Below are 14,977 nucleotides of genomic sequence, written 5' to 3' on the forward strand. Positions count from 1 at the left end.
GTGATATACCTAATACTCAGAATATCCGAAAGATATTCGCTGAAGGTCATTCAGGTATACGCACCGACCTCGTCACACTCCGATGATGAGGTGGAGACTATGTATGAGGACGTAAGTAGGGCCATACATAGTTCCAAAACCCACTTCACTGTTGTTATGGGGGATTTTAACGCTAGGTTGGGCAAGAAAAGCGGTGATGAGTTGAGAGTGGGGCAATTTGGATATGGGCAACGGAACCATAGGGGACAGAGGCTGGCTGACTTTCTGGAGAAAGAGGAACTCTTCATGATGAACTCTTTCTTCCAGAAGCCGCCTCACAGGAAATGGACCTGGTTGAGTCCCGATGGTTTCACGAGAAACGAGATAGACTTCTTCATGACCGACAAGAGACGGATATTCAGTGATGTCTCTGTGATCAACAGGGTAAAAACCGGAAGCGATCACCGAATCGTAAGAGCCTCACTGAATATCAATGTTAAACTTGAAAGGTCCAGTCTGATGAAGTCTACGCTCCGACCTACTCGGTCCCATATTCAAAACCCGGAAAGCTTTCAACTCGAGCTCTCTAATCGCTTTGCTTGCCTTGAGAACTTAGTGTCAGTGGACGAGATCAACGACGGACTAGTGGAAACTGTCCGCACGGTAGGGTCTAAGTTTTTTAGACCCTGCCGTAAAAATAGGCCTCAAAAACTAACCGAGCAAACCTTAAACCTCATGGCTGAACGACGCTTGCTACAGTTGCAGTCTTTCCATGATGCGAAGTCATATATGTAATTACTGAAATAAAAGACCATTTACTTCGATCAAAGTTTTAATGTTCTCTCCACATACCAAAACTCTAATCATTTACAAATTTTTGCAATTTTTATAATTTTATTTATACAATGTTAGCTCAGTAACCTATAGAGCTACCTGTGACTAATCTTTTGTTTCTTTAAATCTATTTTTTTAAGAAAGCAAATCTTTACTCCGGACATGAATCAACAACTTTAGAAAATATTTTAAAAATATTCTAAGGTGTATATAACACCTTTTACTATACATATATACTCTATGATTTCCTGGTGCACTGTCAAAAATAATGTATAATAATTATATTTTTATAATATAATATTAATGTTACCTATATCGCCAATGTCTCAACAATAGGTTGATTACAACACTTAACTAAGTCCTATTTAAACAGAATCGACATGTTTCATATCCCATTATGCTGTATGTTACAATATAAACTAAAAATAATGTATTAGTGCATGGCATAAGAGTTTAAGCAGTTTTAAATCAGGTTTGTCGAGGTTTCCAAAGTCACATATGTATTAAAAAAATTAAAAAAACCGTGTCCCTGTACCAACATAACACATTCACAATTTACACACAAATAAATGTAGAAAATGTAAAAATTCAAAGTACATTTACTTTAGGAACACAATGTAAAATAAAACGAGAACTATTTGAGACGCCTCTGTGCCTTTGGAAACCCTATTTCACTGGGTGAGCAAAATTAAAAACTACACCATTGTGGCCGACTAAAAGTTTAATCGGTTTTTTTATCTGCAGCTTTGGTTTCTGATTCGGGTTTCTTTTCCTTTTCCTTCTCTTTCTCGTTGGTGATGATTTCCTTGGCCTCCTGCTTCGAGGCTTCGTCGAAGTTGCCGACTAGGTTAGGCACCTCGTCGTCCTCGTCGAGTGGTTTCGGCGCCGCCACGCTCGATGCCAGCCTCTAGGCAGCTCAATAGACGAATATCCAAATCCTTGCGACACGATCTGCGTCTCTTTAATACGAATCGTGTTAAAGAGACCATACAGCGAAACCAAGGCTCCAAAGTGTTCGCAAAGGACAAGTCTATTGGGCAAAGCCAGATGACTAAGCTGAAACGGGAGGATGGCAGCATAGCGTCGACCAAGGCAGAGGTTTTAGGCGAGATCGAGAGGTTCTATGGACAGTTATACACTTCGGTCGCAAAGTCCGTTGACAGCTTGGCAGGAGATCCAAGAGCCAAGCTGTCCCGACATTATACCGAAGATATCCCGGACATCAGTCTGTACGAGATTAGGATGGCCCTGAAGCAGCTTAAGAACAACAAGGCGCCGGGTGAGGACGGAATTACTTCAGAGCTTCTGAGAGTGGGTGGAACACCGGCACTTAAAGTCCTCCAGAAGCTCTTTAACTGCGTCCTGTCCGAGGGCAAAACGCCTGAAGCATGGAGCAGGGGTGTGGTGGTGTTGTTCTTCAAAAAAGGTGACAACAGCCTATTGAAGAACTACAGACCCATCACACTTCTAAGCCATGTTTATAAGCTGTTTTCAAGGGTTATCACGAACCGTCTCGAGCACAGGCTTGATGACTTCCAGCCTCCCGAACAAGCCGGTTTCCGAAGAGGCTTTAGTACCATAGACCACATCCATACGCTGCGGCAAGTTATACAGAAGACCGAGGAGTATAACTTGCCATTATGCTTAGCGTTTGTGGACTATGAGAAAGCCTTTGATTCGGTGGAAACATGGGCGGTACTTGAGTCACTCCAACGATGCCATATTGACTATCGGTACATCGAGGTGTTGAAGGGTTTGTATAATAACGCCACCATGTCGGTCCGAGTACAGGAGCATAGCACGAAGCCGATTCCATTGAGAAGAGGCGTAAGACAGGCGGACGTAATCTCCCCGAAACTGTTTACTGCCGCAATGGAAGACGCCTTCAAGCTCCTGGAATGGCAAGGACTTGGCATCAACATCAACGGCGAATACATCACTCACCTTCGGTTTGCCGACGACATCGTAGTCATGGCAAAGTCGATGGAGGAACTCAGTATGATGCTCGAGGGCCTCGACCGAGTTTCACAACGGGTGGGCCTGAAAATGAACATGGACAAGACGAAAATTATGTCAAATGTCCATGTTCAGCCCACCCCAGTCTCTGTTGGAAGCTCGGTACTCGAAGTTGTTGACTCATATATCTACCTAGGACAAGTAGTCCAATTAGGTAGGTCCAACTTCGAGAAAGAGGTCAACCGCCGAATCCAACTCGGCTGGGCAGCGTTCGGGAAACTACGCAATGTCTTTTCGTCCGACATACCTCAGTGCCTCAAGACGAAAGTCTTCAACCAATGTGTGTTACCAGTGATGACTTACGGCACCGAAACGTGGTCTCTCACTATCGGCCTCATCTCAAAGCTCAAAGTCGCTCAACGAGCTATGGAGAGGGCTATGCTCGGAGTTTCTCTACGTGATCGAATCCGAAACGAGGAGATCCGTAGACGAACCAAAGTCACCGATATAGCCCACCGGATTAGCAAGTTGAAGTGGCAATGGGCAGGCCATATTGCTCGCAGAGCAGATGGCAGATGGGGCCGAAAAGTGCTGGAGTGGAGACCACGGACTAGCAAGCGCAGCGTAGGACGTCCACCAACGAGGTGGACAGACGACCTTATAAAGGTCGCCGGAAGACGCTGGATGCAGGTCGCTTCCAACAGGTATCTGTGGAGATCAAAGGGGGAGGCCTATGTTCAGCAGTGGACGTCCTATGGCTGAGATGATGATGATGATGACATTTTGAAAATCTTGGCAAAACTGCAGGTTTCAAGTACGAACACATGAAGTGGACTCTCACAGATACGTACATTTTGCCTATTCGTGAACTAATGCAAACATTTCGGTGGAGTCCCTCCCGGTTTAGACCTAACCCCACATTAGGCGTGCGCGATCCTCGGGCGTGTGAGCAGCGCGTGCGTCGCGAGCACGCTGCGTGAGCGTCGCGTTTTGCTGCCCTGCGGCATTTGCAGCGCGCTCGACTTGACGTTTAACTGCTAAGGCGTTTAGCGGGCGGCGGGGATAGCGGGCGAAGGGGTAAGAACGCAACTCGAGCGCCGCGTGCTCGCCGCGAGCGCGTCGCTTGCACTCTTCACACATGCCGCAGGGCAGCAAAACGCGACTTTCACGCAGCGCGCTCGCGACGCCCGCGCTACTCACACGCCCGAGGGTCGCGCACGCCTAATGTGGGGTCAGCCTTACCATAGTGAGTAAGTGCACAGAAAATCCCCAATTCATACAAGTCATACAAGTGTTTCTCCCGTGTAGTAGTGAAACTATCCTACCCTATGCGCCTGCTGATGATGATGACTCATTTTATCATCCATCTAGCTATTCCCCAACTATGTTGGTGTTGGGCTTCCAGTCACCGAATCTGTTTGAGTACCAATATTTTGCTTGGAGCGACTACCTATCTACCTATCTTCAATCCAGTCAACTACACCAGACGATATCCATGGTAAGACTGACAGACTTTCTGGCTTCTGATTAGTCGCAGCAGCTGCAGAAAATGTACAAATGACAGCTTTGTCAGACTCAAAGCATATAGACATAGATTATAGCTATTTCCTGTGAAAATTACTTACGCACCATACGTAATAATTTTCCAAATTGGCTGACTAGATCCAGAGATTTCCACAACGTCACAAACTTTACTTCTTTTGTTTAGATAAATGGTCACATCCACAACACAACCTTGATCATTGAATCTATGCGACTGCTAAGTGGTAATCCTAATTATACTGTCACGTGAAAGAATACACGTACGGGGTAAGTAGTATTTTGACTATTCTATATTGCCCACGCAGACGAAGTTGCGGGCAACAGCTAGTTGTGATATAAAAACTAGGAGGCATCCTTCCGTGACTGACATTACCATAGAAGCTATCGTGTAGGTATAGTACATAGCTAATAGACAGCTATTACACTATTTACATATCTTAGGTAATACAGTAAAGAATAAATATTTTTTGTTGTTTGTTTGTTCCTTAAAGGCTCCAAAACTAGGTACTGAACCGATATAAAAACTTCTTTCACAGTTACACTCTTCCCGAGTAATATAGGCTATATTTTACTCCCGGTACCGGCAGTAGTTTACATGGGACGCGGGTGAAACCGCGGGAAAAATACTAGCAGCTATATAATAGACAGTTATTACCTACACTACTTACATGTCTCACATATTTGCATATCTTCGATAAATTACTGGCTTTACGCCAATCGACACGTGTTATGGTAAATGTAATGGAAAACGCATAAATGTAGTAATGTTATGGAGACATTTATTTACTTGTGACTTATTTTTTATGTAGTTAATTATGGGATATTTACCGCCGGTTTGTTTGTTGTGCATAATTCGCGCACGCGTAGAATTAATTGCTTAGATCTTTTTACGTCATACTCATTTGTTTACGAGTTAGATACTTCTAATGTACCTATTCCTTACCTACCTTAACAACTGCACTAAATTTGAAAGTTAGGTACGCACATCATCTGCCTATTTTGGGGTCGGTTTTCAGTCAAACTAGATGCAGCCGTACTTACCTACAGTTTGTAGAAGTTCTATAGCTGTATTCTTGAAAAATACAACCCTTCTTGGCAGTCGGGTAAATATAGGTAATTCATACACACATAAAGCTATAAAGAAATAAAACATACTCACCAGTCCCCACACACTGCTCACTGACGCACGGCCTCGGGCTCCGGTACTCCGTCAGCACCAGCACTGCTGTGTACACCGCCAGCGCTATAAGAGAGATGCCGAGTGCCCCTATTAGCACTGACGAGCATCGCACCGTGCGCTCTCTGGAAGAAGGAAGGGAATTAGTTAATGGGTGCAGTGTGGAACAGTTCTGGAATCTCATTGGATTAAGAATCATTTGCATGTCATTTGTTACACAAACCAGAAAAGAAAAAAAAAATACGCACAGTTTGACAATAGAAATGGAAACTGAATTACAGTTTTTATTGTATAACAAAATACCGTTATTGTTATAAAATCTGATCTTGTGAACATGAGATAGTCGATGACACCTAACTGTACTGTACAATTAGTTTCAAATAATAACAGCACAGAACAAGGCCCTATAATTTAGCATCATTCATATGGAACGCTACTCATATATTTCAAAAAAATTACAGTCAAATAAAAACCGGCTACGCTAATAAAACATAGTTCCTATATTTTTTTTTTGCAATACGAGAAAAATGTTGAGTCTTTTCATTTGGCTTTTATATAAATTCCTATAAACATATCAAAATTTAACGAAAATGAAGGTAAAGTTTGCAAAAAATACACTTATTTTTATATTTTTTGCCCGTGTAGGTTGTATAAAGATCACTTTCTCTACATGATAGATAATCGTACCTACGTAGTATAGCGTTTCCTATATTTTAGATTTGTATCTGACACGCGATGTGACTTACGTAATGTGCTCTGAAATATTTTGATTGTGACCAGGTAAATTCTTCAGATTTTTATGTAAACAAAGTACTTAACTACTTCCTTTTTTAGTTAAGCTTTTGCGGTATTAAATTTTACGAGGAAATACGTTTTATGTGTATGCTTATATACTTCTTCACCGCGGTTTTACCTACGTACGTTGACAGGATATTACTTCGTAAGTCGTAAAGACCATTTCTTGGAAGGTGGGAAAGCAGTAGTGGAAAAAAGTGTCGTTACCTCTTTTGTTCTTCTGCATATTTTAGGGCTACGGTAACTAAGTAGCTATTTCAAACAATCTCGTATGCGTCGAAAATGTCATAGGTATTAAGACCCCTAAAGGCATCTTTTGCAATGCAATAATTTTTACACAGTTTTGTCCTATTAAGACCTTAATTTCCTATCCTCTTAAAAAAACAGTGCATTTATATATATACGTCACAATAAAAATAATAATATAGCCACGCGGCTTCGCTCAGCAAGTATTTTCTCCTGGGCGCGCTCAGTGATTGTAAAAACTGCGCACGAGTGTCATTTCCGCGACGGTAATGCAATCTGTATGGAAATTTCACCATACATACTGTACTTATGATGTTGGAAATGGCACTAATTGTTTTTTAAATTTTTACGAGAAATTATCTCTTGGTATAAGTATGTAGGTAGCTAGTTACAGTTCACGATCGTATTCCATTAGAAAGTCGATAATGTTTTAATAGTAAAATACGGAGGTACTGCAAATATTTGTACCTCATATACATAGCCTTTAATGTGCATTTCTTATGAACTGGAAAACTAAATAAGCATGTACCATTTTCTTCCATCCTCATAATTTTTAATAGACCTATCTACAAACAAACGCTGCACAAGCGTGACGCTGATATAAACATACATATATAATTACTTTATAATGTATCTTATCACCAAGATATAAATCTCAAAATTATATACACAAACATGGACCATGGTTTTGAAATCGAAACTGGAATCAGCGAGCCGTTGGCATGTTTCTCACAAACTTATTGATGTGTGTTAGAAAAACGCAAGATTACGCACAATAAGGTGATGAGGTTTTATTTTCACTTTTTACCTTATTATCACTAGCTTGCTCTTTTCTTAGGAACATACATAGGAAGCTGCTTTTAATTTTTCTAGATTAACTTACATGGGGCCCTTTTTACATGGACCAATGTTCTCTGACCATCTCAAACATGATACTTATGGTCGTAGAATCGTAGTTTGGAACCTCAGTGCTGTAGAAAAAAGTTTATAGGTTGTTTGCAACAGTCTCACTCTTGAACCGTTGCGTTGGTTGGACTCATTGAATAAATTCTTCACTAATAGAAAGCGTTCTTACAACGTAAACAACACTTACACTTAGAAGTTAGTACCTTATAAACTCCTATATTTATACCTGTTACCTACCTTAGTCAGTTATCTTGCGTAGTGCCTGTAGGCGCGGAACTCTCAACAAATAACAATTGCCATCGGAACCGTTTCACTTTCCTCTTCAACTCGTCAATCAGTCGGGAAGTTCTTGCGAATAGGATAATTCATACTGACTGCTTACTAGTTCGTTGTGTGTAATTTCATTTCCAACGGTTATTGTATTATGGAGTCTATTATAATGCCTTTGAAATATGTTGGTTATAAAAGAAAATTGAAAAATTACGAGGGATTATTTAAAAGGTTCATAATTAGTTAGGGGTCTAAAAATTAAAAACATACCATGCTGCATGGGTTTTAAAGAAGGTAGGTATACTGATCAGGGACACTGCTGTTATAATGCTGTAATTATGATATTGTTTTCCGGACATTACCCCGATTTTTATCACTTCATATAAGTAAGTATCCTATCTATACATTTGGCTGCAGAAGAAATGTCTATTTATTTCCTTTGTTGAAAGAACAGTAAATCAAGACATTATACAACAACGCGAATAACTGTCCAAACATAATGAGTTAACTGCTCACTATTGTCAGAGCACTAATCAGATCTAATTAGTTAGCCCACTTTTGCGTAACTGTTAACTTGTAAACAATACGCGTTAACAGGCAGTTAACTTTAACAACGCATGCCACATAAATATAGATAGTTTACATTTGACGTACACCAAAAACTAAAAGACATTTTTTTACAGGAAAGCATCAAACGATCCCTCCCACTGGGGGTGCAGCGTGAGGGAGTTTCAGACTTACTGAACAAGACCCACCATGTTCCTTCTTAAGCCCTTTATGTACCAGAGTACGCGATAACTCTTTCAAACAATCCCCAATGCAATATGCATTTTTGTAACTTCTCAAAAATAACAAATATTTATTCGAAATTCCTTCACACATTCTAAAAAGGTTAGATACATACAAAAACATTTGGGAGCATTGTCTGAAGGCATTGACATTATCGACTTGGCTATAAAGTCCTGTAACGGTACAACCGCCGTGCTTTCCGCTGGACGAGGCCTAAAGTATTCCGCGCATGCGTGGTGGAGACATCGCGATCGCAAAGATTTACTGTTCGGTTCCAGTAAGCGATGTGATGAATTGTTTTTGCTAGCCTTAAAAATGGTGATTTAAAGTATTTTGAGGTAAAGTTGTGCATCATCTAGTGTTTTCGGAATTGCATTGTATTTCGCAAATTCTTGCTTTTTCCTGATTTTGTCACAATTTTTATGAAAACGTTTCGACATAGGTCACGTTCATAGGAAAACAATTTCCTTTTCGGGAAAACTTTTGTTATTTTTAATAAAAATATAGTCATGAGATTTATCAAAGGCAAAGGCAAAGCATGTTGGTGATATAGGTGGCACTTAGGTATATGAAAACAATTTCCTGTCGGCAAAACTACTACCATATTGCATAATATTTCATTACTCAATATGATATGAAACTCTATACAAGGAAGGACACAAAGGTAAACCCGTTAGTACCTTATAAACTCCTATATTTATACCTGTTACCTACCTTAGTCAGTTATCTTGCGTAGTGCCTGTAGGCGCGGAACTCTCAACAAATAACAATTGCCATCGGAACCGTTTCACTTTCCTCTTCAACTCGTCAATCAGTCGGGAAGTTCTTGCGAATAGGATAATTCATACTTACTGCTTACTAGTTCGTTGTGTGTAATTTCATTTCCAACGGTTATTGTATTATGGAGTCTATTATAATGCCTTTGAAATATGTTGGTTATAAAAGAAAATTGAAAAATTACGAGGGATTATTTAAAAGGTTCATAATTAGTTAGGGGTCTAAAAATTAAAAACATACCATGCTGCATGGGTTTTAAAGAAGGTAGGTATACTGATCAGGGACACTGCTGTTATAATGCTGTAATTATGATATTGTTTTCCGGACATTACCCCGATTTTTATCACTTCATATAAGTAAGTATCCTATCTATACATTTGGCTGCAGAAGAAATGTCTATTTATTTCCTTTGTTTAAAGAAAAACAGTAAATCAAGACATTATACAACAACGCGAATAACTGTCCAAACATAATGAGTTAACTGCTCACTATTGTCAGAGCACTAATCAGATCTAATTAGTTAGCCCACTTTTGCGTAACTGTTAACTTGTAAACAATACGCGTTAACAGGCAGTTAACTTTAACAATGCATGCCACATAAATATAGATAGTTTACATTTGACGTACACCAAAAACTAAAAGACATTTTTTTACAGGAAAGCATCAAACGATCCCTCCCACTGGGGGTGCAGCGTGAGGGAGTTTCAGACTTACTGAACAAGACCCACCATGTTCCTTCTTAAGCCCTTTATGTACCAGAGTACGCGATAACTCTTTCAAACAATCCCCAATGCAATATGCATTTTTGTAACTTCTCAAAAATAACAAATATTTATTCGAAATTCCTTCACACATTCCAAAAAGGTTTGATACATACTTACAAAACAAAAACATTTGGGAGCATTGTCTGAAGGCATTGACATTATCGACTTGGTTATAAAGCACTGTAACGGTACAACCGCCGTGCTTTCCGCTGGACGAGGCCTAAAGTATTCCGCGCATGCATGGTGGAGACATCGCCGAGATTTACTGTTCAGTTCCAGTAAGCGAAGTGATGAATTGTTTCTGATAGCCTTAAAAATGGTGATTTAAAGTATTTGAAGGTAAAGTTATGCATCATTTTGTATTTTCGGAACTGCATTTTATATTGCGAATGTTTGCTTTTCCCTAATTTAGTCACGAATTGTATGAAACATTCAACATTAGTTTCTGTGTGACATAGGTGGCGTTTATAGGAAAACAATTTCCTTTCAGGAAAACTGTTATTATTTTTAATAAAATAAAAAAAAATCACGAGATTTATCAAAGGCTTATGATTATGGTGGCACTTATATGAAAATAATTTCCTGTCGGCAAAACTACCATATTGCATAATATTTCATTACTCAATATGATATGAAACTCTATAGAAGGAAGGACACAAAGGTAAGCCCCTATGTGTCACTTACCACAAAGTTTCGCATACTATGACGGTGCTATCAAGATATCAAAGGAAAACAGATACCATCTAATAAATTGTCCTACAGTCTACACAATATAAAGCTCGGTATTTCCATCGCTAACATGACACATTATGTAAAGCGCTTTTCCGCTTTATTGTGAACGCATCGATGAAAGATGATTGTTTATTCATAAGTTTATACAAAGAACTCTTTTATTCTATCTTTTATGTTGAGTAATTTATTGGTGAGTCGTAAATAAACGCTTTATGGTTAAGTTTCTTGCTCATCTTTCATTACGTGTCTGCCTTTTTATATAGCAGACTTTTTTCTCTTTCATAAGCAGATATTCATTGCTACTGCGAGAAAACTGCTGTTTATGATACTAAATACAAAAAGACGTAACTAGATTTAAATGATTAGTAACCTATAGTTTGACAGTATTGCTGGGGAGTTTGTTGCGCCACTTCTTCCCAGCAAAAACACAGAAGTGGTGAAGGGTGAGCGTTTTGGGGGCTGTCTTTTGTAGATTTCTGACGTTCCAAAAGTGCTGTTTTGCAGCCAAGTTTGAATAAACGAATTTTGATTTTGCTAGTAGCGGACTCTTCTATAAACTGTTTGGATATATGTGTAATGAAACGTGGAGCCAAATACTACATTAATTGCACTTATCACTATATTTCAGGTCATGGGTAGATAATTAGTTAGCACATCTAGTATTGCAAGGTTGGGCCTCGCGGCATGCATGCCATGTTCTTCTTCATTAAATAATTAATACATAATCACCATAATATCAATGGCCATGTCACTGTAATGACAGAAACATCAATGATATAATTGAATAATGAGATAAAACATCACATGAATTTCCACATAAAAAACAGTTTTCATGTCTGTCAATATTTCCCTTTTATATCTAGTTGGTTAATCGCAAGGTTCAATCCATCAACGTCGGGTCAACAGCCAATAATAATTTTGCAGGTGACCGTATTGAATATCAAACTAAGCCATTTCATGTCTCTAAAAGTTTTATTCTTTGACAGTCGACGAAAAGGTTTAACGAGGATGGGGTAATTTCAATAAACTATCCAGGTAACTGTTCAATTGTTTACTAGAGATAGGAATTTAACATATCTTGTTTACAGCTAAGTTCAAAAATCGATCTCTAGTTAAATCAGCCCACAGGTCAGTGTTATCCACTGTAGCGATCGAACCTAGTCCTGCTAAGTGCATTTTTTGGACACAACTTTACGTGTCTAGATTTAAACTACAACAACCGTTCTACAACAGTAAACTAGCGAAAATCAGCTGTTGTACATACACATGTTAACCCATTAATAGTGACCGCATGACACGGTACGTCTGCACGCATTGTCCGACACGCGATTTGCATGACTATGGCAACACAAGTGCCGAATGTGGACGCTTTCTAGTAAAACTGTGTGCTTTGGTTCCGGAGGTATTTGTTCAAAACATGTGGCATTTCGGGGTTAATAGGCGCTTGTTTAATAGGTGTTTGGGTCATGAAACAGAATAATGACTTAGTGGTAATATAGACAAAATTATGCTTTTGAATATTTATTCCTGAAACACAATATGAACAAATTGAATCTGTCTAAACAAAATATTGTTTTTGATTGATTATAATAAGTAGATATTTAAGTCTTTGCTTTTAACTTTTTTCAAGTTACTGCAATATCTAGCTGAAGGGAAGTAAGTATGGGATCTAATTAGATATTGAATTCATGTGAAATTAATTGATGGTATCAGAAACAGTTTGTCAACAGTCGCACTCGCTTTCATTGGCTTCCGTAAAACCACTGTCATAATTAGCATATCTTGTAATTAAGATTTGTTGCTGATAAATTACACCGTCCTCTGCAAAGCAAGTAAATTGTAGAAATACTTCCTACCTAGATTATTTGAAATCGCCACGATTTAATTGGACCTAGCATTCGTTCACTTTAGTTTTCACCCTATCAATGTGGACCCAGATTAGCCACTAACGGGACAGAAAAACTCCGATGGGTATATCCACAACCCACCAGTTCTTTGCAGTGGACCAAATCATAGCTACCTTATACTAGAAACACCAGTAAACCATTACAGCCATTAATAAATCTCCACAGAAGTAATCACAAACTCATAAGCACACTAATTCATAGGAAGCTCACGGCTCATTAAAGGAAAGCCGATTAGTCGCTCATTAAGCCTAATGGCACAGAACAGTTGCTTCCTCACACGGGTGGTTCATGGCGGTTCAATGCCACTACTTCGATATAATGTGATTAAGGCGAAGCACGTCCGAGGCTTTCCATTGCCAGGGGAGGTACAAGGTGGAAGAGGTTAGCGAACTTTTTAGTGTGGAGAGTTTTAGAAATTGTTTGTTTTAGAAGTTGTTTACGTATAATGTTGTAGAACCGTTTTGTATTGGTCATAGACCTCCTTTACAACACGGGTCTCTGGCATATTATTGCGGCATCCAAGCTAAGAAATCGTCACCACTATCTGCCCAAAAATATTTTGTGATTAAAGACCGTGGTATCCCATTGAAGATTTAATTTATCACAATATAAAGTACGTTCGCACCTAATTTACACTGAATCTGAAATATATTATTGTTGTGAACTTTAATGGCGTGGCTTGTTCATCAGACTAAATCAACATTTGGACAAAATGCTCTTATCATTTCCCTTATCGTCTATCCCGCTACCGCTTATAACTCGATGACTCCACGTGGCTTCAATCGCTTGCGCACTACCCGAGCGAACCGTATCATTGCGCATTGTGATTGTTATACTATAACCAGCCGTAAATGGGATGTCACTTTCGCCGTCATTTGTATCGGAGCAAATGATAGCCTTTCAACTGTATGCAATGTGTCGTAATCGTTTGATAGGTGTTGCATTTTGTAATAACAATAGGTTGGGATTTGTTGCTTAAAAAATTTACAGGATGATCTAAAGAATGGCTGAAAATAATCAGTTGTGAGATGACGTTAAACACGTGTGGAAGAAGGTGACATGCAGACTGACGACAAACAAAAAATAAAACTAAGGATGACTTATATGAACACAGTAAGAGTCGATTTATACTAGCGTAGAGTCGAAGCGCATCGAAGTGTCTATCCAAAACTGAATATAACAATTTCAACCTTAGCTCCACGGCATAATGCACACATTACTTCGGAGATTTAAAAAATACGCGCGTATAGCCCTTAGTATATAAACGTTTATAACAAAATCTACAATTAAAATTCGCCACGCGATGTCAACCTGAAACCTTTCGTGACTGTAACTAAGCCAATAAAGTATTGACAAACAAACCATTTACTTGAAACCACTATAAAAAACCTCATAGATATCGTTGACGGAGCATGGATGTCAAGGCGAGTGAACGAGGCTCTATCTAATGCACTATCAGACAGTACTGGCAGCCAGTGACACGGGCAGATTGCAGATTGGAATATTTTTGTGGATGTGCAACAAAGTGAATCATCATTTTTGTACATGGTGATGATTATCATGGTTTCCTGGTTTTTATGGACAACTGGCTCTGAAAATTATAACTAAGCTGATGCATACTTCTATGCAGATTTGACAAACATAACAGAACCTTATACGTAGGTAGGTACGCAGGAGTCGTTCTAGAAGATTAATTCGAACTTACTAACCTATTAAACTTTTGCACGAAAACCAGACCATTTCATGATCAAACCAATCAATCAATTACTTAGCAATTAAAACAATTGATTTATAATAACTCAGGTCACTGCCGACCTAGAACTTGTCTATAAATCAAAATGAAACAACAAAGATACATGAGTGGAGGGCGAAATATAATTTATTTCCTAATTAACATAGTGTTCGTGTTTTATTGGCTATTACATAATTAGGTTAGCAATAATACAATACCTTTAGATGGATATCTTTTGGTCGATTGCTAAATAAATGGTGCAATTACTGCGCGAAATCGAGGAGCTAGGCAGTTGTTTTAAATATTTAATCCGATGACCTAGGTTTAGGAACAATGTCAACACTTTTGTTTTAGATTTGATGTTTGTGGTTATTTTTGAAATATTTTAACAAATCGACCATTTGTGGTCGATGAATGCCAATGTGCTAAAATAAAAATAAATAAATTTCAGCAGATGATGCGCCATATAATACTAGACAAATCCCTATTAATATTATAAATGCGAAAGAGACTCTGTCTGTCTGTCTGTTACGCTTTCACGTCTAAACCACTGAACTGATTTTAATAAAAT

General features: G+C 38.9%; 1 protein-coding gene across 1 annotated transcript in view; it reads right to left on the reverse strand.

Annotated features, from left to right (window-relative positions):
* Window positions 1-14,977, reverse strand: part of LOC124632410 (neprilysin-4-like) — a 53,745-nt gene that overhangs the window by 12,015 nt on the left and 26,753 nt on the right. Inside the window, exon 3 of the mRNA XM_047167242.1 lies at window positions 5,471-5,613. Within this exon, the coding sequence (XP_047023198.1) occupies window positions 5,471-5,613 (143 nt within the window). The remainder of the gene's footprint in view (window positions 1-5,470; window positions 5,614-14,977) is intronic.

Source organism: Helicoverpa zea, chromosome 8 (genome assembly GCF_022581195.2).
Source record: "Helicoverpa zea isolate HzStark_Cry1AcR chromosome 8, ilHelZeax1.1, whole genome shotgun sequence".
Classification (NCBI taxonomy): Eukaryota; Metazoa; Arthropoda; class Insecta; order Lepidoptera; family Noctuidae; genus Helicoverpa; species Helicoverpa zea.